The sequence below is a fragment of the Microcaecilia unicolor genome, chromosome 13 (genome assembly GCF_901765095.1).
Source record: "Microcaecilia unicolor chromosome 13, aMicUni1.1, whole genome shotgun sequence".
NCBI lineage: Eukaryota > Metazoa > Chordata > Amphibia > Gymnophiona > Siphonopidae > Microcaecilia > Microcaecilia unicolor.
Window position 1 is genome coordinate 58,137,585 of NC_044043.1, and position 26,146 is coordinate 58,163,730.

Genomic DNA, 26,146 nt, shown 5'->3' on the forward strand with positions numbered 1-26,146 from the left:
CGTACAATTACATCCCAGGCCATTTTGCAATTATGTATGTGCAGGGAGGGAAAGAAAGAAAGAGATGGAGATGCTGGAACTGGCTGGGATGGTGAGAGAGAGAGATACTTGTCCTTGTGGAAGAGGAACTTCTGTGAATGCAGATTATGTTTAAACTTCAACCTTGATGTCTGCTGTACAGGGTCAGGGGTCATTATTTTACGGGGTACATAATTTCATTGCAACAATTTGGCAACAGAGATATATGGCTACTGTGGGGTGGAGCCATGGATAGTCACACCATCCACTAAGGTTGGCTCTGTATGAGTACCAGCACCTTTTTTCTAGGAAATAAAAACCCCACTGGGTAAAAGTGGTCACGAGGAAAGGACCCACTCTGCTGCTACAATTCCCTCTCTTCTCTTCCCTCAGTGCAGCAGCTTGAATACCCTGCCCTTCCCCCCCCCCCCTCACCACCACCACTAGCTTTGATGTGCAGAAAAGTCATTTTGGCCTTCCATCTCCCCATACATAGCCTGCCACCCCAGATATTTCTGTCTAGAGACAGCACTGCTTCATTGGTTCCCATAGTTCACAGAGGTGAATTCAGAGTTATATCCTTTATGTTTACATCTGTAAATGGATTTATACCATATTACCTGCAGTGTTAAATTCTGGGCATATCTGTTTGCTCTCAAGGTGGATCTCGCCTCCTTTCTATTCCACTGTCAGTTGCGAAAAAATTATGATGTATAGACAAGTTTTTTTTCCAGTACTGTTCATTTGTTATGGAATTGCACTTTTGATAGCTCTGAGGAAGGAAATCATTTTTTAAATCCATTAGAAAATTGGTAAAAGACATATTTATTTTTACTTCTGCATATTTTAAGGGACTTTATGGAATTGTATGAAAATTTTCTGCCCCATGGTAGAGTTCTGAAATTTTATCAGCTGGTGTAATCTATTAGGGTGGGTTATTTTTGTTTTGTAATGGTTGATATTGTTATGTCTAAGTTTTAAATTTAATGTTTTGTGTATAAATTTTGTTTTACTTTCCTTTGGCAATTTTTATTGTACTTATTTTGTTTTTTTAATTTGTCGCTCTGGTCAGTATTTTTATCCACATGCTTGCTGACGCCTTCAAAGAACCCCTATCAGATCAGAGAGAAATGACTACCATCACACATGTTGACTCTTCCCCAACTTTATTCAGTTTTTGTACTTCCGCTTTAACAATGATATCTATCTACAAATAATGGGCACTGCAATGGGCACCAGGACAGCACCCTAATATGCCAACCTTTTTATGGCTGAGCTGGAAGAAACGTTTCTGAATACATACCAGACCAAACCTCTAAAATACTACCAGTACATCGATGACATTTTAATGATTTGGACGGAGGGGGAAGAAACTCTGAAACAATTTACTATTCCTTCAATACATACCATCCTACAATCAGATTCAAAATTGACTACTCCCCAGAAAAAGTCAATTTTTTGGACACCACAGTCTCAATCAGTGATGGCTGTATACAAACATCTATATACAAGAAACCCACAGACAGATGCAGCTACCTCCACAACTCCAGCTTCCACCCTTCACATACAAAAAGATCCATTATTTACAGCCAAGCCACAATATATCACTATATCTGCTCGGACCCAGAGGATAGAGACAGACACCTTGAAACCCTGACTGCATCCTTCAAACAGAAAGGCTACAACCCCAAAATAATCTCCAAGAATATTGCCTCCTCCCTCAAAACACCCAGGGAAAATCTGCTACAGTACAAAGAAAAAAAAGCCACAGACAGAATTCCCCTTGTAGTGACATACAACCCAGAGCTGGAAAAACTGAGGAAAATCATAAGAGAACTACAGCCACTACTCCAGGAAGATGAATTACTGAAAGGGATATTCCCATCCCCACCAGTGCTGGCCTTCCGACAGCCACCAAATTTAAAACACAAGCTGATCAGAAGTAAACTTCCAACACAGACGGAAAAAGAAAAGGGCATGTTTCCGTGTAACACAGCCAGCTGCAAACTATGCCAAAACATTTCACAAGACCCCACAGTCATTCACAAAGGAAAAATATTCAACATAAAGGACTATTTTACATGCTCATCTTCCAATGTGGTATATATCATTCAGTGTAAAAAATGTAACAAAGGATGCTATATTGGAGAAACAGGCCAGATGCTTAAGACAAGATTCAATCTGCACAGACATCACATGAAAATAGCCGGTGCCAGTCAAGCCCCCACCCCTGTGGGCCAACACTTCACAAGACCAGAACACTGCACCAGTGATTTCACAGTAAGAATATTGAAAGGTAATTTTAAAACAATACAGGAACGTAAGACCTTTGAAATAAGAATGATTGAATATTTTGACACACAACAAACAGGACTTAATAAGGATCTGGGTTTTCTAACCCATTATAAACCATAAGCTGTATTTCTCTGTTTATTTCTCTGTTTATTACCCTCCTCTCACCTACCAACAACCATTCTGTTAGAATATCAATGAAATACTTTGATGTCCCCATGCATACCCCCACCCTCCCACTCTGTCAGACTGTCAAAGTAATGCTTTGATGTTTCTCTTATATATACTATCTGCTACCACATTTGCTTATTTCCGATCTGACGAAGAAGGGCAACCTTCGAAAGCTAATCAAGAAATGTATTAAGTTATGTCCAATAAAAAAGGTATCATCTTATTTTCTTTTCCATGTTTTATTTTGTTTGATTTCTATTGATAACCTTTAAAAGTGGACTAACACGGCTACCACACCTCTCTACAGCACATCTGAAAAATGCTTATTCAGTGGCTCACTTCATCCGTCTATGTCCAGGGACTTGGTAACTTTTGTTTAAGTAGATTAGTCAGGTTCAAACCTCATGTGAAGACCCAACCACAATTCACACACCTGATCAATGAAATGTTGAAAAGGGCCATGAAATGCCAGCATGGGCATGGTTTTTATTCTCTTGTTTACCTTGAATTCTGTCAAACTGTTTGGTCAGATATTGAATTTGCTGGTCTGTAGTTCCTTGGGTCACCTCTGGATTTCTTTTAAAATATGAATATTACATCGACAATCCTCACAAAGAACAACCATATCTCAAACAATTAATTATTACTTAAATCGGTTATTACTTTATTTACCATTAACTTTCTCTTTGCTTCATGTACAATTTTTCATTCATAATAGATTTTCTAAATGTTAAACATCCATAGCTATCCCAGTATATTTATGATACTATATTGTAAAATTGGATTCTTACAACAAATTGCATATAGTAACATAGTAAATGATGGTAGATAAAGACCTGTATGGTCCATCCAGTCTGCCTAACAAGATAAACTCATTTTACATGGTATGTGATACTTTATAACTGAGTTTGATTTGTCCTTGCCATTCTCAGGGCACAGACCGTAGAAGTCTGCCCAGCACTGTTTTTGTATTAAATTCTGAAGCTAACGTCGAAACCCCTTAAAATTTACACTCCAGCCCATCCCTATCTATTCAGTCACAATCAGGGCACAGACCGTAGAAGTCTGCCCAGCACCGGTTTCGCTTCCCAATTACCGGTGTCGCCACCTAATCTCCGCTAAGATTCCGTGGAACCATTCCTTCTAAACAGGATTCTTTTGTGTTTATCCCACACATGTTTGAATTCCATTACCGTTTTCATCTCCAGCACCTCCCGCGGGAGGGCATTCCACATATCCACCACCCTCTTCGTGAAAAAATACTTCCTGACATTACTCCTGAGTCTGCCCCCCCCTCCCCGTCAACCTCAATTCATGTCCTCTAGTTCTACTGCCTTCCCATCTTCGAAAAAGGTTCGTTTGTGGATTAACACTTTAATTCTTTGTTATGTATCCTATACTGTTTATTGCAAACCACATTGAACTCAAACTTGTTTGGGATAATGTGGGATATAAATGTCATAAATAAACCCTCCAATCCTTTGGCCCACTACTGTTTCTGTTTGTATAAAATGCATGAATCATGACCTGAGAGCTGCTTTTTCTTTGTATCAGGGGAACGCTCTGTTTTCTCTGCAACCTTGAGGTCTAGAATTTATCGTGTCTTCATTGGAAGGTGTCCTGCTTGTAAAGTTTGATCATTGCATTGGTTGAAATGAGGACACACTGCCTTTGCTGGTATTTTGCTTCTGTCCATCTGATGACATGGCATGAAATCTATGAATTTTCACCATGACTTGTACCATGAAATGTTCATGTTTATACATGGATCACTGACTGCTTTATGCTTTCAGCTATTTATTAAAAGGGGAAAAGCAGGCTGCTGTAAGCTTCTATGAGCTGCTAGTAGGTGTAATGAAAATGCCAAAATATCAGTGAGAGACCCGGTTTCATTCTGAGTTGATTTAATTCTGAAGGGGATATTAGTGTTTCAACGTTTTGAAAACTTCTCCTACTTAGTCACTTCAATTATGAATTTAAGAAACTTGAAATTTCGAGGCATATTTTCAAAGCACTTTGGGAGGCTAAGTTCCATAGGTTTCTATGGAACTTTGGGAGGCTAAGTGCTTTGAAAATGAGCCCCTTGGGATGGTGTGTCATCAGAGTCCCATGGAAGGCAGTGCAATACAGACAGTTGAAACATGGGATTTGTAAAAGCAACAGATGCAGCCTTCAGAAGGGATGCACATTTTTTTTATTCCAAATGTATACAATCACATATATTATTGATTTATTCTTATTGTACACCGCCTTGAGTGAATTATTTCAAAAAGGCGGTAAATAAATCCTAATAAATACATAAAATATATTAGGAGGAGAAAGGAAGTAGATACCTGAAGTGCCCTGGCTAGTACTCTCCGTTTAATAGGCGCATGGAGCAGTAAGAGGCTCCTGAAATGTCCACAGTAATTACCTTCAGTGTTCTCCTAACAAATGGAAACCTCCCTCTGAGCGATCACATGGGATGTTCATGTGCATTAATGTAATTACTTTATAACGATTGCAGTGATAACAATGTGACACTGTGTAATAAAGACCTTAATGCTTTGATTTCATTAGGAACGCATTTTATTTATTTATTCCATTATTTAACCCGTCCTCCCAACAGCGCCCGGAACGGGTTACAGAATTACATTCATAATGTAATAAAACATTATAATGTATAACAAAATAAAATTAAACAGTGGTTCCAGCCTGACAGTTTCTATTTGCATTATAGCCTCTGTACACGGATAAATTTTGGCACTGCTGAGCTTCATGTGATGGTGCTGATTGTTTGCAAATTTCTGTTCCTGGGGCTCCCTGGAGTCCTCACAGAGCTGATTTTAAATGGTTTTGAAACCGCTGGATTCGGAAGGGCTGCAGGTCGCAATCTGGGGCCTTCCCCATGCTAAGCTCACACAGGATTTTCCCAACCATGGGGCTCAGTTTGAAGCCGTGACCTAGAAAAAAGGGCAAAAGTGATCAGTTTAAAGCAACATTATTGCTAAGTTCCGGCAGTTCAGCTTTAGCTGAGAGGAAGGGAGTTTGCCTCATGTGACAGTACAGAGCAGATCCCTCTCCTCCCTGATATACGGGCCACCCAGGCTGCCTTAGCCCACGATTCTGTAACAGCCAAAGGGATGCCAGTCTGCGCCTGAGTCTGGTTCTGCGCAGAAAGCAATGACGCCTGCAAGATAGCCCTGTTATTTCATGCATCGTTTTCTTTTCATATTCAAGGCCTGCAGCAAGGTGTCTGGGATCCCTCCCTGCTGCCCAGCACAGCGCGAGTCTGATCCCCCACATACCCGAGAATCCTGCTCCCACAATGATGTTCTGGAAGCTCGGGTGTCGGTCCAGAATAAAATTCTCATCAGGGGTGTTCTGTTAAACATATGGCAAAGAATTGTTTTTTTAGTCAGGACACAATTATGCTATGGAATTTGCTGTCGGAGATGTGATCAAGAATCATAATTACTTGGGTTTAAAAAAGATTTGGACAAGTTCCTACAGGACAGGGCCATTAGCAACTGTCAGGTAGATTTGGGATTGCTTTTTCTATAAGGGGTCCTTTCACAAAGGCGTGCTAGATTCTTTAGCGTGTGCTAAATGCTAGAGACACCCATAGGAATATATGGGTGTCTCTAGCATTTAGTGCATGCATATTTAACACGTGTGCTAAAAACGCTAGTGTGCATTTGTAAATGGACCCCTAAATGAGGAACAGCAATGCCCATCACTGGATCAGCTGGCTGTCCATGTACGCCTGAGGCAGGGCTGACTGTGATGGGGCCCCCTCAGATGATGCAACTAACAGACTGGGATCCATTTCCAATGATTTAGCTGTGTTAGAACTGCAAAGAGCTCCTGCCACTACAGCTTTAGCAGTGAGTGCCAGAACCTCATCCACCCAAGCAAGGTGCGTTGGTACACCCAAGCCTGGTGTTCTAAACAGTCACCTGTCTCGCCTCCCCCTATTCTAAGATGAAATGAGCGGAATGAACAGTCTCAGGACTTTATCAATCAAAATTGAAATTGGTTGAAAAATTGAACTGTTCCCTAAAATGATAGGCCTTATATTTTGTTTTTTTGTTTTTAGGGAGTGATTCAGTGCTGCTGCTTGTTGTGTGCCCTAAGGGACCCTAGTAGGTATGTGTCCCTTTAAAATTTGATTATTTTCTGTTGTAAAAACACTTTCTTTTAAAAGTTGTTTAAGTAGATTATTGATATTTATGTTCTGAGTTGTATTAATATCAGTACATTTGATTTATGATTTTGAAGATATAAATATTTTAAGAAACTGTTTTTAATAACAATTTATTTTTGTTGCTATTTTAAAAAGTTTGTTTAAGACATATATTCTTATGATCTGTGATAAGTTTATTTGTTTTAATGTGTAGCTTTTAGTGTAAAGTAAAGCCCTTGACACACATACTGCAGCAGGACATGTTTATCCAGTGCTACCCAAACTGAGATAATATTTAACCATCTCTCTGACCTCATGTGCAACTTTCTTTAAATCATTCACCTTACTTTCTAACTCTTCTTACTCTCATACCTATCTATATGTTACAACTTTGCCTTACCCTTCACTATCAATTATAATGTTCTATTATGTATTGTGTTGACATTGTAAGTAGTATACCATGCCATACTTTATATTGTTGTTTGAATATTTTTACTGCTGTAATTGCCTATTGCTCATGTTTGATCTGTTCTTACTGTACCTCATCTTGAGTGAATTCCTTCAAAAAGGCGGTAAATAAATCCTAATAAATAAATAAATACATAAATAAACTTGGATCAGTGTCTATTGAGCTTCAGGAACCAGTACTCTGGCCAACATGACACTTATGTCTAAGTTTGTGATGGACTGAGACACATTGCACTCACTGTGTCCTACCCTCTCCCTCTTCTAACTCTTTGACCTTTCCTAGAAGTATCTGGCTGTTTCTCTGACCCTCATCCCTCATCTCATTCTTTTCAGTCTTCAGAAGAGAGTCCTATGTAGCACTGAAGGAAACCTGTTCTGACTTGCACCCAGTTGCTCAGGGGGTCACCAGAAGAAGGCAGCAGTGAGTATTTAATTGTGCATACTGCTCTATTGAGACCCTTTTCATGCATGTGTCATGTTTTACAGCAAGACCCTGTACTCGCCGTGTACATGCAGTGTTCAATCACAGCAGGCTCAGCCTCCAAACCCGGCAGGTACTTGCTGATGAAGTCACTGAGGATGGGGATCTCCTGCAACCCTGGAGTTTTGGCTTCTCGATCTCGCTCATCAGGGTCCACCTCATTTCCATGATGATAACAGACCTGCAGAACATCAGCACATACAAGGTGAACTCGTTAGGGGGGAGACAGATGTTCTGAACTTAAAGAAAGCAGTGCCTGGCTGGCTATGCAGAATGTGTAGACTCTTTCAGTCCCACATAGCACTGGAGGCCCATTAAGAATGTGGTAACAATAAATGACAACAAATTAGAACCAGTTGGCCTTTCCAGTCTGCCCAGTTGAATTCCTTTTATGGTTTTCAAACATTTTATGTAGAGGAGCATATACACTGCCATGCATAAACCAACACAAATTCCTCCCTCCCAGCCTCTCAGTTCATTTGTCCTAAATGTCATTACATTGCTGGTCTCCAACAATTCTGCTTGTTGTAGGCCAAGGATTCTCAGCCCAGTCTTTGGGACACACCTAGTTAGCCAAGTTTTCAGGATACCCACAATGAATATGCATGAGATAGATTTGTATGCAATGATGGTAGGGCATGCAAATCTATCTCATGCATATTCATTGTGGGTATCCTGTAAACCTGATGGGCTAGGTGTGTCCTGAAGACTGGGTTGAGAACCCTTGTTGTAGGCTATTAAAAGCCTTGTTGTTTCTCCTTGAGGTTAATTCAGTACCCAGACTCCATCCATGGTTTTACCACCAAATGTTGCAGCAATTCAAATAGTCACAAAACCATCTAGTCATTCTGTGCTTGTTCATGTTAGAGTTTGTAATCAGGGCCATTCTCTGTCCATTGCCTTGTATTCTTCCCTCTTTGGTGCTCTAAATTTCCATATGACTGTTCAAATAGTCAAACCCTTCCCTCTTTTCTTGTGTCTTGTTACCTTTCTTCCCGCACACTCTGCCGTTATCACTGTGCTCCGTTTATGATGTAAACATTTTAAAACTCTGGCACATTTAAAACAATAGGAGAAAATATGTTTTCATTTAGTTAAACTCTGGAACTCTTTGCCAGATCAAGTGGTAAAAGCATTTTATGCAGCTGGGCTTTAAAAAGGGTTGGACAAATTCCTGGAAAAAAAGTTCATAAACCATTAAGGTAGACCTGGGGAAAGCCACTGCTTTGTCCTGGAATTAAGTAGCATGAAAACTTGCCACATTTTGGGACTCTACCAGGTACTTATAACCTAGTCTGGCCACTGTTGGAAACAGGATACTGGGCTAGATGGACCCTTGGTCTGACCCAGTAGAACAACGCTTATGTTCTTATATGATCTTATGCCACAGTTATGGTCATCACTCACTCTACTGAAAATTCTGTTCCAGGAATCTGGCACCCTCTCAATAAAAATGTATTTTTTCTTGTTTCCTTTGTACATTTTTAATGGAAATGTGTTTTCATGCCCCCTCCCCAACTTCTTGTAATTTAGAAATTGATGGTACTTTTCTGCATGTCCAAGCAAAGTCATAAATGACCTTTTGTGGATTGATTCATGTAGTGTGTGTGTGTGTTTGTTTGTTTGTATCTGTGTTTGATGTCATTTGCAACATCAGAGCCACTGTGGTCCAACTGAATGCAGTGAGTGTGGGGGATTTGGTAATCCTCAGGTTCTCAGATCTGATTATGTGAAGCTGTTTCACAGGCTTTTGAGCATGTCTTTACATTGTTGGAATTAGACAGTCAACTAACTTTCTTTTAACATTCAGGTTAATAAAGTGGTCAGTAAATCTTTCCTTTTACTCAAAAAACTACCGGCCATCTGTAAATACTCTGAACCAATACTTTTTCATCTAGTGGTCCAGTCTCTAATACTGTCATTATTGGATTACTGTAATTCTATCTACATTGGTTGTTCAAAATCTTTACAACTGAGGCTGCAGAGTGTGCAATATGCTGTAGTAAGTTATTTTTTCAGTAAATAAATATGATTCTATTTCCCCTCTTATATCGCGATTGTACTGGTTACCAGTAGAGGCCAGATTATAGTTTAAGGTTCTAGTTTTAACCTTTAAAGCTTTTCATGGAGACTCTTCAGGCTATTTAATTGATCATTTTGTTTTTCTTAATAGGAATCATAGTAGAGTTATTAGAAATCTTTTTATGTTAAGATTTCCTACTGTTCGAAAAGTCCTCTACAATCTTCTCTAAAATATCAGGCAGCCTCTAGCTGGAATTCCCTTCCTTCTTTTCTCAGGCAAATGGGCACATTATTTCAAGTTTCAGAAATTATTAAAGACTTTTCCTTTTCAGGAAATATCTTTCTTGACTCATAGATGTTATATTTATGTTTCTAAGATTGTGATAATTTTTGTAAAATTATCTGGAGTTACCTTGTGGTTAGTGCAGCAGACTTTGAACCTGGGGAACTGGGTTTGATTCCCACTGCAGCTCCTTGTGACTCTGGGCAAGTTATTTAACCCTCTATTGCCCAAGGTACAAATAACTACTACTACTACTACTTAATATTTCTAAAGCGCTACTAGGGTTACGCAGTGCTGTACAGTTTAACAAAGAAGGACAGTCCCTGCTCAAAGGAGCTTACAATCTAAAGGACGAAATGTCAGGTTCGGATAGTCTAGATTTCCTGAATAGAGGTATAATGGTTAGGTGCCGAATGCGACATTGAAGAGGTGTGCTTTGAGCAAGGATTTGAAGATGGGCAGGGAGGGGGCTTGGCATATGGGCTCGGGGAGTTTATTCCAAGCATAGGGTGAGGTGAGGCAGAAAGGGCGGAGCCTGGAGTTGGCGGTGGTGGAGAAGGGTACTGAGAGGAGGGATTTGTCCTGTGAGCGGAGGTTACGGGTAGGAACGTAAGGGGAGATGAGGGTAGAGAGGTAACGAGGGGCTGCAGATCGAGTTCATTTGTAGGTTAGTAGGAGAAGCTTGAACTGTATGCGGTACCTGATCGGGAGCCAGTGAAGTAACTTGAGAGGGGTGATATGAGCATAACGGTCCAGATGGAAGATAAGACATGCAGCAGAGTTCTGAACGGATTGAAGGGGGGATAGATGGCTAAGTGGGAGGCCAGTGAGGAGTAGGTTGCAGTAGTCAAGGCGAGAGGTAATGAGAGAGTGGATGAGAGTTCGGGTGGTGTGCTCAGATAGGAAAGGGCGAATTTTGCTGATGTTATAGAGAAAGAAGCGACAGGTCTTGGCTATCTGCTGGATATGCGCAGAGAAGGAGAGGGAGGAGTCGAAGATGACTCCGAGGTTGCGGGCAGATGAGACGGGAAGGATGAGGGTGTTATCAACTGAGATAGAGAGTGGAGGGAGAGGAGAAGTGGGTTTGGGTGGAAAGACAATAAGCTTCGTCTTGGCCATGTTCAGTTTCAGGTGGCGGTTGGTCATCCAGGCAGCAATGTCGGATAAGCAGGCCGACACTTTGGCCTGGGTTTCCGCAGTGATGTCTGGTGTGGAGAGATAGAGCTGGGTGTCGTCAGCATAAAGATGATATTGGAAGCCATGAGATGAAATCAGCGAGCCCAGGGAGGAGGTGTAGGTTGAAAAAAAGAAGGGGTCCAAGAACAGATCCCTGAGGAACTCCAACAGAGAGCGAGATGGGGGTGGAGGAAGATCCATGAGAATGTACTCTGAAGGTACAGTGGGAGAGATAAGAGGAGAACCAGGAGAGGACAGAGCCCTGGAACCCAAATGAGGACAAATAAGTACCTGTATATATTATATAAACCACTTTGAATGTAGTTGCAAAAAACAGCAGAAGGCAGATGGTATATCAAGTCCCATTCCTTTTCTCTTAGAACTTGTTGACTGTACCAGGCTGTAAGACCTTAATGTAATGTACTGTAATGTAAGGTTGCATGCACGGCCTGGCCCTATTCTCCCTTCCTTCCCATCTCTTCCTCCCTGAGACAGCCCTGTCTTACAGGCTCTTTGTGCAAGTTGCAGGTCCAGTAGCAGCTGACCAGTGATGGCCTTCAGTACAGGTAGCCAATCATTTTTGAATACCTGCAAGAGCAGGGAGTTTGCAACACTGAAAAAAAAAATGCCCTAATCATTTAAAGTATGTTGCCTTGAGCTGCAGAACTGGATGTCTCCATCTGCAGGAGATCTACTGGAGCCTGAACTATCTCTCACCTTTATCAGGCCAGGGTACTCCTTGGAGGGCAACCCATAGATATGATGTTGAGCCTTGTTGAGGTGAAAACCAAGAAAGCAGGGGAAATTCTGGGGGACTCCATAGGAGCCAGGAACTTTCTCCTTCCAGTAGCAGACATTAATCTTCAGAGTCTGGAAAAGGAAAGCAGACACATATTCACAGTGTTAGCAATAAGTTTTCCTTCATTCTTGAAGGGGCAGGGGGCAGGTAAGGTGGAATCTAACCTCAGGCAGCAACTGTCATTGTCCTGGCTAAATAATATCACAGCTTGTGCATCTCCTCTACAGGTATACATGATCCCTAGTAGTAAGTGTCTGCATTTGGGACGTGTGATTTGTTGTAAAGGACATTTCCCTTAAAGACCTAAGTTCTCTAATGCACCACAGAAAATTCATAAGGCCCCATATTCAGCTGCAATGGTAGGTGACTTGTAAGTCACTCACAACCATGGGCTGAATTATTCCTAGATATTTAATGCTAGCGCATGTCTGGCCTCCAGTATTGAATATCCAGGCTAGTGCAGCAACCCATAAGTTAATTGGTCACTGGCCAATATTCAGACCAGTGCCTGGTTAACTCAACAGATAAAGTTAGATAGTCTTTAAGCTGTTCTAACTTTATCCACTTATTTAGAACATCAGCGTTGCCATACTGGCACAGACCGAAAGGTCCATCAAGCCTAGTATCCTGTTTCCAACAGTAGCCAATCCAGGTCACAAGTACCTGACAAGATCCCAGAACAGTGAAATAGATTTTATACTGCTTATCCTAGAAATGAGCAGTGGATTTCCCCAATCCATCTTAATAAGGGTTTATGGAATTTTCTTTAGGACATTATCCAAACCTTTATAAAACTCTGCTAAGCTAACTGCTTTTACCACATTCTCTGGCAACCAAACTCCAGAGCTTAATTACATGTTGAGTGAAGAAATATTTTCTCCAGTTTGTTTTAAAGTTACTACTCAACTTCATTGCATGCCCCCTAGTCCTAGTGTTTTTGGAAAGAATAAACAAGTGATTCACATCCGCCCATTCTCAGTATTTTATAGACCTCTATCACATATCCCCTCAGCCATCTCTTCTCCAAGCTAAAGATCCCTAGCCACTTTAGTCTCTCAACATAGGGAAGTCATCCCATCCCCTTTTCATTTTCATTGCCCTTCTCTGTACCTTTTCTAATTCAACTATATCTTTTTTTTGAGTAGGGGTGACCAGTATTGCACACAATATTCAAGGTGCGGTTGCACCAAGGAGCGATACAAAGACATTATGGCATCCTCATTTTTGTTTTCCATTCCTTTCCTAATAATTCCTAACATTCTATTTGCTTTCTTAGTCGCTGCTGAGCAGAGTGAATATATAATCAACTATGAAACCATCTTTTTGACTCCTAATGTGGAACCTTGCATCATGTAGCACCACTTTGCTCTCATTAGTTAGTACATTCATGAACTGAATATCACCACTAACCAGCTAAGCAGTGGCTCCACCCAAACTCAGACCCAGCCCCCCTAAACTAGCTATAAAAATGATTAGTAGTAGTAGCTGGTTTCTCAATGCCTGGTTAGAGTCGATATTCAGAGGCACTCACAGTTAAGTGCTGCTGAATATTGGAGGCCATCCAGCTCAGCGGGGTTTAACCAGATAGGATCCTCTCCTGCCCAGTTAAACCTCTTTGAATATTGAGCCCTTAATGAGAAAGCATGATCAGGGCCTCTGAGAGACAGAGCCAGGCCTGGGGCAGGGCCATCATGGCCATCGCCCCCCCTACTCAGGATGCAGCTGTGGCCCCCCCATTTAGGATGCAGCTGCTGCCACCTCCACCCCATACTCACTCGCTCAGGCTGCCCTCTCCCCATACCTTCCTGCATCAGTGCGTCTGCTCCTCCCCAACCTCAAAGGGGGGCACGGAGCTGGGGCCTCTCCCTTCTGCTCCTGTGTGCCAGGACCAGGTTATCACATTAATGCAATCACTTGGGTCCTCACAGAAGCAAGAGAGAGACAGACCCTGGGCCTGGGGAATTTTGCCCCCGCTGTCCCCTCTCTCAGTGGCTCTGAGCATGATGCAAGGGGGTAGACTTATAATCTAGACTCCTGCTCTTCTCCCTACCTCGTTCTGTAACTGTGCTTTCCCTCCTCACCCCTCTTCACCTCTTTGTGTTTCTGCACACTCCTTCAAGCCTCCCCAGCCCTCACCCTGCACCTGATACTTCCCTCTCTGCCTAGCTCTGCACCTATCTTTCTGTCTGTGCTGTTGAGTGAGAGGCCTCTCTCTCTCTCTCTGAGTTAAAGTGCTTAGGGGCAATTTCTCCAAGTGGGTTAATTTTGCATATACCATGACAAGAATGAATCTCACTCCTAAGCCAGGGCATGTGGCATGTGGTCTCAGTCTCTCAAACCAGTAGTGACTTCTCTGATCTAGTAGTTGCAGGCAGCTGCTCACATCACTGTCCAAGCATTATCATTTACTTCAAAACTTAATATACTGCTTAATTTGTAGAACAGGTCAAAGCAGTTTACAAATGCTAAAACAAAATTAAAATAGAAAAGAACTCCAATGAAACCCCAATCTCAACAAGGGAGAAGCGGCCTGTGCTCACTCTTGTACATTCTTTGTGGAGTGGAGGAGTAGGCCTAAGGCAGGCGTAGGTAGTTCGGTCCTCAAGATCCCCAGACAGGTCAAGTTTTCAGGATATCCACAATGACTATGCAGGAGATAGATTTGCTTGCACTGCCTCTTTGGTATGCAAATCTATCTCCTGCATAGTCATTGTGGATATCCTGAAAACTTGACCTGCCGACTGGAATCGCCTACCCCTGGCGTAATGGTTAGAGCAGCAGACTAGTTCAGATCCTACTGTGGCTTCTTGTGATCTTGGGCAAGTCACTTAATCCTCCACTGCCCTAGGTAAACTCTCTGGGGACAGGAAAATAGCTACTGTACCGGATTTTAACTACGCCTGAACAACAACCAAAAAAGCACGAGCTCTATAATCCCCTTCCTTTCCCGACTAGGCTGTTCCTTACATAAAGGAAGGTTTCGTAACTGCAGCCTTGAGTGAGAGAAGTTAACATCGCTCCCAAAGTCACCTCTCCCCGTGGATCTCTTACAATGTCAGAGCCCCAGCTCCACCATCAGGATTCAGCTGAGGGATTTCTATTTCTCAAGTTTTTTAAGGATTCAAAAAAAGCTTCCTGTCTTGTCTCACAATTACAGCAGAGGTAGGTCATGCAGCCACCTCTGAGGTGAATATTAAAGCACTGCGTACTGGCTGCAAAATAGAAGGGTGCATTATCATCCCAGAATACTCAGAAATAGCTGCATTGCTTCTGATCCTCTGGTCCAGCTATGGAGGGTGACCTGGGTGGGTGGGGTCAGAAGCATGGCACAGGGTCACGGTACAGGGCCATGACCTGAGGAAGGGAAGGGAGGTATTTCAGGGAATGGAATGGCTAAAATGATGTTTCTGATTTCTTAGTGTGAGACTCCCAAAGAAATGCTGTTGTGTGGAGCAAGCATAGACCCAGTCATCACATGCTGGGATCTACAATAGCTTAAACACCCAGAGGCAGAGCCAGATGGCAGCAGAGGGGATAGGAAGATTTGTTTCAGTAGTGATCATGGAGTGTTTCATTGGTACAGAAGCAGCAATGATGATAGTCAGGCTTCAAGTGATACCTGCTAATGAGGCCAGACACACTGCAATGATCTGCTGTCAGCTAATCAGATAATGTCCCTGTTAGAAGATTGTACTTCTGTCAGTCTCGCTTGTCTATGTTATACTAGCAAAGAGAGTCCCTGCAGAAAATTCAGACTGGATTCTTCCCCAAACACCAAACCACTGACCACATCTTCGCTTTATTGACACTGATTAACAAGCACAGAAAAGGCACCTTCATGGGGATGCTATTTGCATGTTTTATTGACTTTTGATTCTATTTAGCATTCTGGCTTCAACCTTAGATTTGGTGGGGAGAGAGCAGCTATAGAAGTAAAACAGGTTATCTCCTGCCACTAAGCCAGAAATGTGATCTGGTCAGAGGCAATATGGACCAGCAGGGGCAGATCTTAAAATTGTCCTGATTGTTTGTTTTGTACTTTGCCATTTCTATTATGTATTTTATTCTATTCTCTTTTTTTAACCACTTTGCTGATAATTTTCAATATGATACCTAACATTGAAATTATGTGTGGATTTCTCAAGGCACACAAACCCAGACAGTTTTTGACTCAAGTCCCCTGCATTCATTCTGTTTGAATATTGGGTTGGTAACCTGGTATGCAGCTAGAAGTGCAGCCGACTCTTTCAAGTTTTAAACTGATGAAGTGCAGGAGCATTCTCTGAAAGTCGGTGTAAAAGCACAGTTTCCAGTTTCTGAACACCTCATCAACCCTGCAGCAACAGGGCCAGACCAACCATTAGGCAAACTGGGCAGTGACCCAGGGTAGCAACTTCTCAGGGTGGCGATGAGGGCAGCAAAGAGCAAAACATTGGGTCCTCATAGCCCTGCAAAAAACCATCAGTGCAGTGGTTCCCAAACCTGGTCCTGTAGGACCACAGTCAGTCAGATTTTCAAGATATTCACAATGAATATTCATGAGAGAGTTTTGCACTCCACTGCATGCAGAGCTCTCTCATAGGGTTACCATATTTGCCCTAAGGAAAAAAGAGGACACATGCCCCGCCCCATCACACCCTGCCCCACTTCACTTTGATCCCCCCCCCCAAAGAAAGCCAGGTTTTCTTTCTCTCCCCCCATGTAGATCCCCTCCCCAATTTTTCAGCCTCCCTCCACCAATATGACCCCATTTACTACCTCTCCCCTCCCCTCCCCTCCTTTACCTTAGTGTGGTGCCCTGGTGGTCTAGTGACCTCTTCAGAACAGGAAAGAGCCCCCTCTTTCTTGCTCGGTGTGTCTGATTGGGGAGACCCTGGAGCTAAAATGCACTGTCACTAGTTTTGATGTGTACAGGTGGTCAACAGCTTGGGTTAGGCAGGCTCCTGGGAAAGGATTGGAGTGAATCTCTTCTATTGGAAGTCCTTCTGGCACAAAAGTCTATTCCTCTGCAATCCAAGGACGATCCACAACTTCCAGAGAAAGCTCAAATCTCTACTTACAACTGAACAGCCTGAAAGTTGAAGACACTGCAGAGTATTGCTGTGTAAAATCTATGGTCTGCAGACTGTCTTGCTCCTGGCGCCGATTCAAAATGGCTGCCGAGAGTTCAAACAGTGACCTTGCAAGTTTTTTGCAAGACCCAGAAGAGGTCACTAGACCACAAGGCACCACACTAAGATAAAGGAGGGGAGGGTAGGACACCCTGAGGCCCACCTGCCTATCTGCCCGCAAATCCGGACAAACGGGCAGGCTGGCAAAACTCGCCCGGATGCCCAGCCCATATCCTCAAAAAGAGGACATGTCTGGGTAAAACCGGATATATGGTAATCCTACTCTTTCATGAATATTCATTGTGGATATCCTGAACATCTGACTAGCTGGGGTGCCTCCAGGACCAGGTTTGGGAACCACTGCATCAGTGTGTACTTTAACACATGCTTTTATGCATTTCTACAGGATCATTTTAGGAGTGGTGGTACTGAGGTAAACAAATTTCAGTTTAATGATCAAAATCTCAGCTGGGGGAAGAGCCAAGGACCTAAAAGTTAATTCAAGAGGGTACAAGGCTGAAGGTAGGGCATGCAAATCTATCTCAAGCACCTAATTCGCTTACACCAACCATTCCCGGGATTGGCTCTCTTCTATGCAGCATAAAGTGTGGGTATTTAATTTCAGGCAGATAAAAATCCTATTGTGTAATATTTAAGATTGTTAGTTTTACTCCTTTAAAAGGTGGTGAAGCCTTTGAAAATTAACCCCATAGAGCTTCTTAGACTAGGAAAGTTTCCTGCATCTGAATCTAATCACAGCCTTGAGCCAAGTGACACCCTGATTCAGCTCTTTCAGCATTTAAAGATTTCCCACAGCCCAATCACACAACTAGAAATTACAGCAAGCTAAGTGGGGGAAGTCAGCCCTGCTGAATGTAGTCCAATGGCTGGCCCTAGCAATCCCAGTGTAAAGTTTCTGCTATAGCTGAAGGTAACATAGACTGTACTCACCTGAAGAGGCAGCTGCAACCCCAGAGAAGCCATGAGTTTATTAGTCCATGGGCCTGCAGCAACTACCAGGCTTTTGGCCTGATATATTCCTGATGTGGTTGTCACAGTAACCACAGAGCCTGGCTTAATGTCAACCACTTTCTCGCCATCACGGATGGTTCCCCCAAAGTGACAGAATAAATCCTGAGGAAAAGGAAGATGAGATGTTAAGGAAAGACCTCCTCCCAGAGGACGCCCCTGGCCTGAGCAGAATGGTTCAGCTTCAGGGGAACCAAAGTCAGGGTGGGGGACACAGGCTATTATTATTGTTAGCATTTTGGCATTTGTAGCAGACCTAAATCAAGGCATTTTACTGAAACCTGTGCCCCAAACATAACTCTGCAGCCTTACAATGGGAACAGCAGCCCGTGGCATTAAGCAGCTTGAAGTCACTTCCAGCTGCAGGCTGAGCTAAACCGCCATATTCACTGCCAGGTCATATGCAGCTCCCAGCCTTGAATATCCAGGTATGTCCGCTGACCTGGAACTTAACTGGGCACCAGCTGATATTCAAACTGCTGCCCAGTTAACTCGCCACATAAATTCAGGACACCTGTTTTGCTGTCCTAAGTTTATGCACTTTCTTAGCCAGTTAGCTGCAATATTCAGTTCACTAACCAGCTAAGCTCATGCTCTGCCCTAACTCGGCCCCCAGCCCGCCCCTAACCTAGCCAGTTAGGGGATGGCTGTCTAGTGGTGATATTCAGCGATAGTAACCAGTTGGTTGGAAGGGTTTAACTCTTTTGGATATTGACCTCTATGAATCTAATCAGAGGTTATGGGTATAAGGATGCAGAACGTTTTAACTCTTGGATTGCATGCCTCAGGCAATGATTCTCAACCCAGCCAGTCAGGTCTCCAGAAAATGCATATGAATATGCATGAGAGAGATTTGTATACAATAGAGATGGTACATGCAGTGATCTTATACCATTGTACTGGCTGCATTTTGTCCATGTTTTATGCGCTGTCCTTTCTTTTTGGAGGAAGACATTAATGTGTGTGTGTGTATAGGGAATCATGCACTGTGTTTGGGGGCAGTGTGCTTCTGCCCCGTGCTATTGCTGTGTGTGTATCTGTGTTAGTCAAGCTTGTGCTGTTTCTGCCTGCGCTGTCCCTGTTCTGAGAAGTGTGTGCATATGTCTGTGTGAGGGAAACGTCCTTCATTTTTTTGGTTGTGTCTTTTTTCCTGCTGTATGAATAACCCAAGAGTCTTTTCTAGCATTTCCTTCGCTTGCTGAGTCAGTAGTGAGTGGGGTTTTCAGAATCAGGTTAATAATAACTGATCTTAATGAGGGTGACACCAGTAAAGTCAGTAGGAGGGTGGGCAGCTTTAAATGATCCCAATACTTTGGCATTAGTGGAATTGATGTGTTTGATTCAGTGCTGTTATAGTGGCAACACAGGTCTCCAGGACTAAACTGCTGTGCAGATGGGACTGCAGAGAGGGTCACACCAGCAGTTTGGCAGTGTCCAAGTGCAAAGAATGAGGAGACTGGGAATTCTGTTACCTGGACAGCCCTGAGGGCCTTATCTGCATAAAGAACCCCTGCGGTGTGATCAATGAAAGCAGCTTCCCCCGGCTGGAGGCAAACTCCAGGGAATCTTTGCTGGATCTCCTGGGCCATGAGGTACTGGCAAGGTACTTGGTTCTGAACCAAACTCCTCCACGTGCTGCAAAATTCAGGATTCTCCTCGGGCCCAAGAAGCAACAGCCCTGTCTGTCTGCAGAGCCAGGGAAAGAGCGAGAGCAAAGCTCAGAGAGGCAGGAGGTGAACAGTATCAAACCCTACAATAGCAGAAGGGGGACCCTGGGACAAGACTGCAGTGCACTGCCAGAGCTTAGGATGGGAGATGGGGTTCAAGGGTTACAGTACTGGCGATGCAGAAGGGATAAGGTGCTTCCTTTCTCCCTTGAGCCCCCATACTTCAAATCTTTCCTATTGCCAGAAGCAGAACAATCTGAGGGTGGATGTGTGAGTGCTGAAGTGCTGTACTGTATACTGTATGTGGCGCTCTGCCCTTCTCTCTGCACTGGAAATGGATACTCCTTATGAGCTGAGTCAATACATCACCTGTACAGTGTGGTGTTGCTTTCTGTCTCCAGCTCTGCCCACAGCTGATAACATTCTGCCATCATTTTGGTGTAGAATTCCTGGGGGTAGGCTTTGCGGGTAATTCGGGTCTGACCATGAGAGCTACCACGGGAGTGAGGGAGGGGGAACTTCCAGCATGAGAGAGAGAGAGAGAGAGGAGGTTATCAGACAGAGGTGTGCAAAGGGACATAATCTGGTCCCCAGCCAGTTTAAATCCATCTCTACCCCATCACCAGTCAATTCTTTTCCATCCTCATATCCTCACCCCCTTTGCAACCACCCCCTCACCATTCCCACAGTTTTCTTTCCCATCCCCCTCCCCCACCTGCATTTGAGCAATCTTGTAAATTCAAGAAAAACATTCTTATTATTAGCACTTTATGTTAAGTAAGTAAGTAAGTACCAGTAAGTGAGCTGTTTTCTTATATATCAAAGTCCATAATGTTCTCACTGTTGACAGTAGAGGTGTGCACGGGGATATAATCTGGTTCCCAGCTGATTCTTTTTCACCCTCATCCCATCCCTGGCATAAATGGATTTTGTCATCAATGCCACAGATTTCCTATGATCCCCAACCCATGCATACCTCTATTACCAGCACTGATTTCTGTTACTGCTAGGGATATGTAGTCTTACCTATGCTGGAAGAGTTCACAGAGCTGAGGTGACAGTGGCATTTGCTTTACTCCGAGGAGAGGCCACTAGTATCTCTCTAGGGAAAAGTCGAGTGAACATAGGTAAAGGAAATGAGGGAATGATCTGTCTCTATTTGATAGCTGCTCCTTTACCCTCCCTTCCTTCAGTAAACTTTCCTTGGCAGTTCAAGTGTCCAACTGGAACACCGAATTACATTCTGCCTTTCACTCCTTGATCCCACTAGTTTCACGCAATACCTGGGCATCTTTCAGACCCCAAGCAAAATGGTATACCGCAGAATTGCACCAAACGAAGCCACAGTTTCATCAAGCAGAACATAAATGGTGACACAGACCCACCATATCCCACCTTAACACCTACAAGTCTTTGGTGCAATGCTTGTTATTCCATAAAAAGGAATATTTCTCAGCACAAATTGTGAGACCCCCCCCCCCCCCCACACACACACACATCAACTACGCTCTGTAAAATCCTTCAGTCACTTACCACTTTCACTACACCTCAGGACTCTTCCACTGTTGCACTGGATGCTTGCTCCCAGGTAAGGCATTTTGAAGTAAAGGTATCACACTTCATCCCCATAGCCTCTGCCAGTGCCTATGTCTCCCTCTTCTTCTGTCTCTCAGAGTGGCACGGCTTCCGTCCCTGTTGTTTGGTCCAACATATTACCACTTTTGCTCTTCCCTCTCCACCTGTAGTAGGTCTTTGGCTTATTCAGTCTTAAAGACCTACTACAGCGCCTCATGACCTGCTTTGTTAAACATTTTCTACCTGTGTTTCTTCCCTACATTCATTCTATGGTCTCCCTTAGTCTCTCCATGGGAGATGTTCCTGATGACTGAAGTTCAGCGTTTGTCTGTCCTAAAATCAAGGACCCAGCTCATTCATATAAGCGACCCAGCTCACTACTGCCTGATAGCTAAGCTCCCATTTCTAGCCAAGCTCACTGAAACAATAGTTCACCAGTAATCACAGAACTTATTTCCAAACACCAGATGCTACATCCATACCAAACTGGCTTCTACCCAAATCATAGTACTGAAACCACCTTACTGGGGATGATGACTGTATTCCTTTCCAGCCTTAATCAGTTCCAATCAGTCTTTCTTATTTCACTCGACCTTACAGCAGCTTTCGACTTAGTTGACCACTCCATCCTGCTCTCTCACCTGTAGCAGGTAGGACTTCACAGAACAGCCTATGCCTGGCTCATGTCATACCTTACCCATCATCCTTACATGGTACAGACTTCTCCTTCAGATTTGGCCCCTTTTCCCCTTGACTCTGATGTGCCACAAGGATCCATCTTATCACCTTTGCTATTTAATGTTTTTCTAGCACCCTTCTTAACATTAGCATACTCCCTTGGATTTACTGCATTTATCTACATGGACGACAGTCAGCTATTTTACATCCTTGATCCTCTACATTCTCCAGACATCTCTGTTCTTAATTCTAAGCTTACTGACTGGCTTTATAGAAATAAGTTGGTGCTCAACCCTAAAAAATCTAACCTTCTTCTCTTTAGTGGAGGCAAAGATATTTCTCTCATCTTACCCATAGTTCTTCGCAACATGTCTATCCTACAAGTGTCCAGCATATGGATCCTTGCAATTATTCTTGATTACAAATTGACTTTTCACCAGCAGCTATCTCATATTATTCGCCAATCCTTCTACAAGTTAAAGTTGATTTGTTCCATTCTTCCCACAAAACTCAACCTCAAAATAAGAGGTATCTTGACCAGTTGGAAAAAGATATTTGATATAATTTGTATATATCTGAAAATAAATGTTAACTCTGCAGATTTAAACAACACCCATTTTTTTCGCCATCGTGACTTTTAACTAAACTCTTTACCTCCTTCCAGTCAGTGCCTTAAATTCCATCACAGAGCTGGCCTCTACTACCTGCACTGCAAGGCTATTCCAGGCCTTGTCATTTTCCTTTGTGGTTCTTCTATGTCCCATACCTTACCACCAGTTTTATAACAAACCAATCGGCCACCAAATCTAGTGAGACTGAAACCTGTTGAAACCCATCAAATATTTGAATTTTTCTGTCATCTCCTTCTTTCCCACTGATCCTCCAGCAAGTACATTTTGAGTGTCATAGGCCTTTCATGTAAGGTTTATGTTGTGGTTTTGCACCATTTTTATAGCCTTTTTCTGTACCACTTCCATTCTTTCATTGTCCCTACAAAGATGCAGCCTCTAGAACCACCCACAGCGCCCAAAATGGAGTCTCATCAGTAACCTATATAATAATAGTAATATTACCTCCTTTTTTCCACTGAAGATCCCTCTGCTTATGCAACCAAGCATACTGTTAGGTTTCCCAGTTGCTTTATTATGCTCATTGGCTGTGTAGATCTCCTTCTTGCTTTGATAGTTTCCCGTTCTTTTCCATTTAATTCATTCCTTATAACACACACCCCAATGTTGGTAGCTGGACAGGGATTCTGGAACCATGAGGCAGAAGGTTGCTTCTGGCTGCTTCTCATTATGCTGCCAGGGATTCCTGTACCACAGTCTTGTGCAAAGTACCAAGGGTGCACTGTGTAGAGCTCTGGCAGATGGCAGTCCTAATAGAACAGGCTGTGTCTTCATGCTGCGTGCGCTGCTAGGAACAAACAAAACCGCACTTTGGACTCTGATGCATGAAAGAGATGGTGCCCAAGCTGTGGAGATTCATACAAAGTTTATTTTCTCTGTTGTGTTAGCAAAGCCTCTGACACCCATCCTTCCTAGGCATTGACATGATGGAATTGGGAAATGGAGCATGTGGGGGCTGGCTACCTGCAGAGTACACAGCAGCAGGGAGTGGAGTGATAGGATCAAATCAGCCAAAAATTGCAAATGCATCTGAGCAGGGACTCATGGTGGCAGCTGGACTGCTGCTGCCTAAGCACAGAATTCTCTGCAAGGTTGTTAGTAAAGTATTAACAATGAGGACTCGCTCTCCTTCTTAGGACTCTCAGAGCAGCGTCCATGCTGCTAAGAACCTGCAACCTCCAGCTCCCAAAGGCAGGCACAGTGACTGGAAAGGGAAATCGTTTAGGGCTCCTGCACAGCCATGGTACCAAAATTGTTCCCTGTTTGTATCGCAGTCACCACGGCCCCAACAGAAGGCCAGAACTGCAGTGTGCCTAGACCAGCTGTTCTGCCTGTGTAAAGCTTTTCCTAGCACACAGTGGTGGCTCAAGGTGTTGAGCCTTATCTGCCAGTATTAACCCTATCCTTTTTTACAACAGAGAGTACATGTCACTTTGCTCTCAGTGCTGTGCTCTCCTCACTGGGCTCCCAGCACTGCCCTAGGTTTCCAATGTTCTTGTATTTACACTGCAGTGCTAGGGAAGCTAAGTGATAGTATCATGTGTGGGTTTTTTTTTCTATTTGTAATATCGCCTTAAGTAAATCTCAGAGAGGTAGGGACTTAGTTGTCTCTTGATTATTTAAATTTTGTTTCTTGATTTAATAGTTCCTCTCTTTCTCCTGTGATGTGGAATAGTGCATATATGTACGTTGGTAAAATAAAAACCCTGCAGTGCTGCTGGTGACTGTGGTGGTGACAGGAAAACACACTCTCGCCGCTGCAAAGGCTGAACCAGTGAGGCTTTTGGTGTGTTTGAGCTTTGGCTCGCTGCCACTACCTCACCTGGCTGTTAGTACATGCCTCCAACAGGCTTCAGGTGTTCAAAGGCGCTCTCTCTCTCTTTCTCACCCACACTCCTTAAAGAACGGATGCAGGGTCATGGCCTGGGCTGGCAGTATATAGTCCCTGCCTTTCCTTGGCATTAGGAAGGAGTGCCAGGCTTGCATAACAGAAGCAGATTGCCTCTAGTAATGGGAATTTGTGTGCTCATTTACCTAAAGTGGCAAAAAACCAGAAAGGAATGTGACTGGTTGGACTCGATAGGCCAACGGATCTTTTTCTGCTGTCATATACTATACTATTGTGTAGCTGTGCAGGACCTGCTCCTTCCAGTGCATCTGCTGATGTGACCTGTGTGGACTCTGGCAATGTTTGAAACTCCTTTTCAGGAAAAATCGGGAGCTGTGAAAATACTCCGGGTCTGTTTATGCTCCACACGAGTACTGTGACGTAAATGTCCCACACATCTGCAGATTTCTTGGCCTGTGTGCTATTTGCACAATACCATTACTGCTGGATTGTGGAGGTAAAGAAAAACTCCCCTGTGCCGCAGATTCCTCTTTGCGTTTAAACTGACACCCCCAAATCACCACTACAGTATTGTGTTTACAATTCAGGCTGTCTCCAAACCAGAGCAGAAGCGAGATGGGTTAATTAACAGGATTCCGGGGCCATCTTTATCTGTGTTCTGTTCAGAGGACGTCTGTTCAATAATAACTTCTGCTCTGGTTAAATGACATTATACTGCAGCATTTCTGCACTACAAGTTTACAATTAACCTGTGTCACTTGTACAGTCCCATCAGTGACAGCGGACTTATTTCAGAAATGACACCACATATCACTTTCACACGTGAATCAAACACGTTTGCCTCCTCCCCTCGCAGCTCTCTCTCTCTCTCAGACTTTAAAGAACTCGCCCTCACCCTCACAACAGCTGCTTCTCTGCAATATCCAGGGTCAGTGCTCTGGATTAGTGTTTCAACATTTTGCCTCCTTAGCTGGAAGCCTAGTTTCAGCCTGCACAGCCACATCCAGGATAGGGAAGGGATGAAGGGGCATATTTCAAAAGAAAATAGTTAGTACCTGTTCCAGCAGTAAAGTGCGTCTCTTGTGTTTGGAGAGGTGATAGGCAGTGAAGGAGCCCTGGATGCCAGCTCCAATCACTATGCAGTCATACACGCTGCTTCCACTCTGGGCAGCCATATTTCAGCTTTTACTGTACTCTGAACTTGGGGGTGGAGCAAACTAAAGCTGAGCCTACTTCTTCTCCCTGCCTGCATGTGGGCTGTCTTTGCTGATTTTAGCAGCAGGCCTTTTCCCCTTTGATTTTCTGCCCTGAGGTTTGTGCCAGGGCTGCTGTGCTTGTGTATTTTTAAACAACATCTCTTCAGCTGCCAGACTCTCACAGCACTGGCAGCATGAAACCTGCTCACCCAGTGGCTGTATTTGAAGCCCCCTTTCTCTAATTTTCTGCTCTCTTGGATGGTTGCGTGTGATGAACCCACTTCACCACTTCCAAGCCTGAACCCACTAAAGCCGCTCCACTTTTTGTAGCTGGTCTTGATCTCAGTCCCTGTCTCAGCACAGCAGAGAGTGCTGGATTTAAAGCAAGGGGCACAGATGAAGCAGTCAGCTGGTGCCCAAGCCTAGAAGAGGTCTCATATAGGCGTTCAGTATAGGCGTTCAGTAAAGGAAAAAGGAATCAGGGAAGTCCAGGGCCAGGATCTACATCACCCTGAATCCAAGGAGCAGCACTGTCAC

The 26,146-nt window shown here is 43.5% G+C and overlaps 1 protein-coding gene across 1 annotated transcript; it reads right to left on the bottom strand.

Moving 5' to 3' along the window:
* Positions 1–5,015: 5,015 nt before the first annotated feature.
* PIPOX (pipecolic acid and sarcosine oxidase) lies at positions 5,016–25,596 on the bottom strand. Its single transcript, XM_030185832.1, has 8 exons — positions 25,469–25,596; positions 20,052–20,200; positions 19,488–19,701; positions 17,938–18,120; positions 11,794–11,946; positions 7,618–7,776; positions 5,769–5,844; positions 5,016–5,423 (listed from the first exon to the last, which is right to left on the bottom strand). The coding sequence occupies exons 1-8, from the start codon at positions 25,586–25,588 to the stop codon at positions 5,293–5,295; spliced, it is 1,185 nt and encodes a 394-aa protein (XP_030041692.1). The 5' UTR covers positions 25,589–25,596; the 3' UTR covers positions 5,016–5,292.
* Between the last annotated feature and the right edge of the window lie 550 nt (positions 25,597–26,146).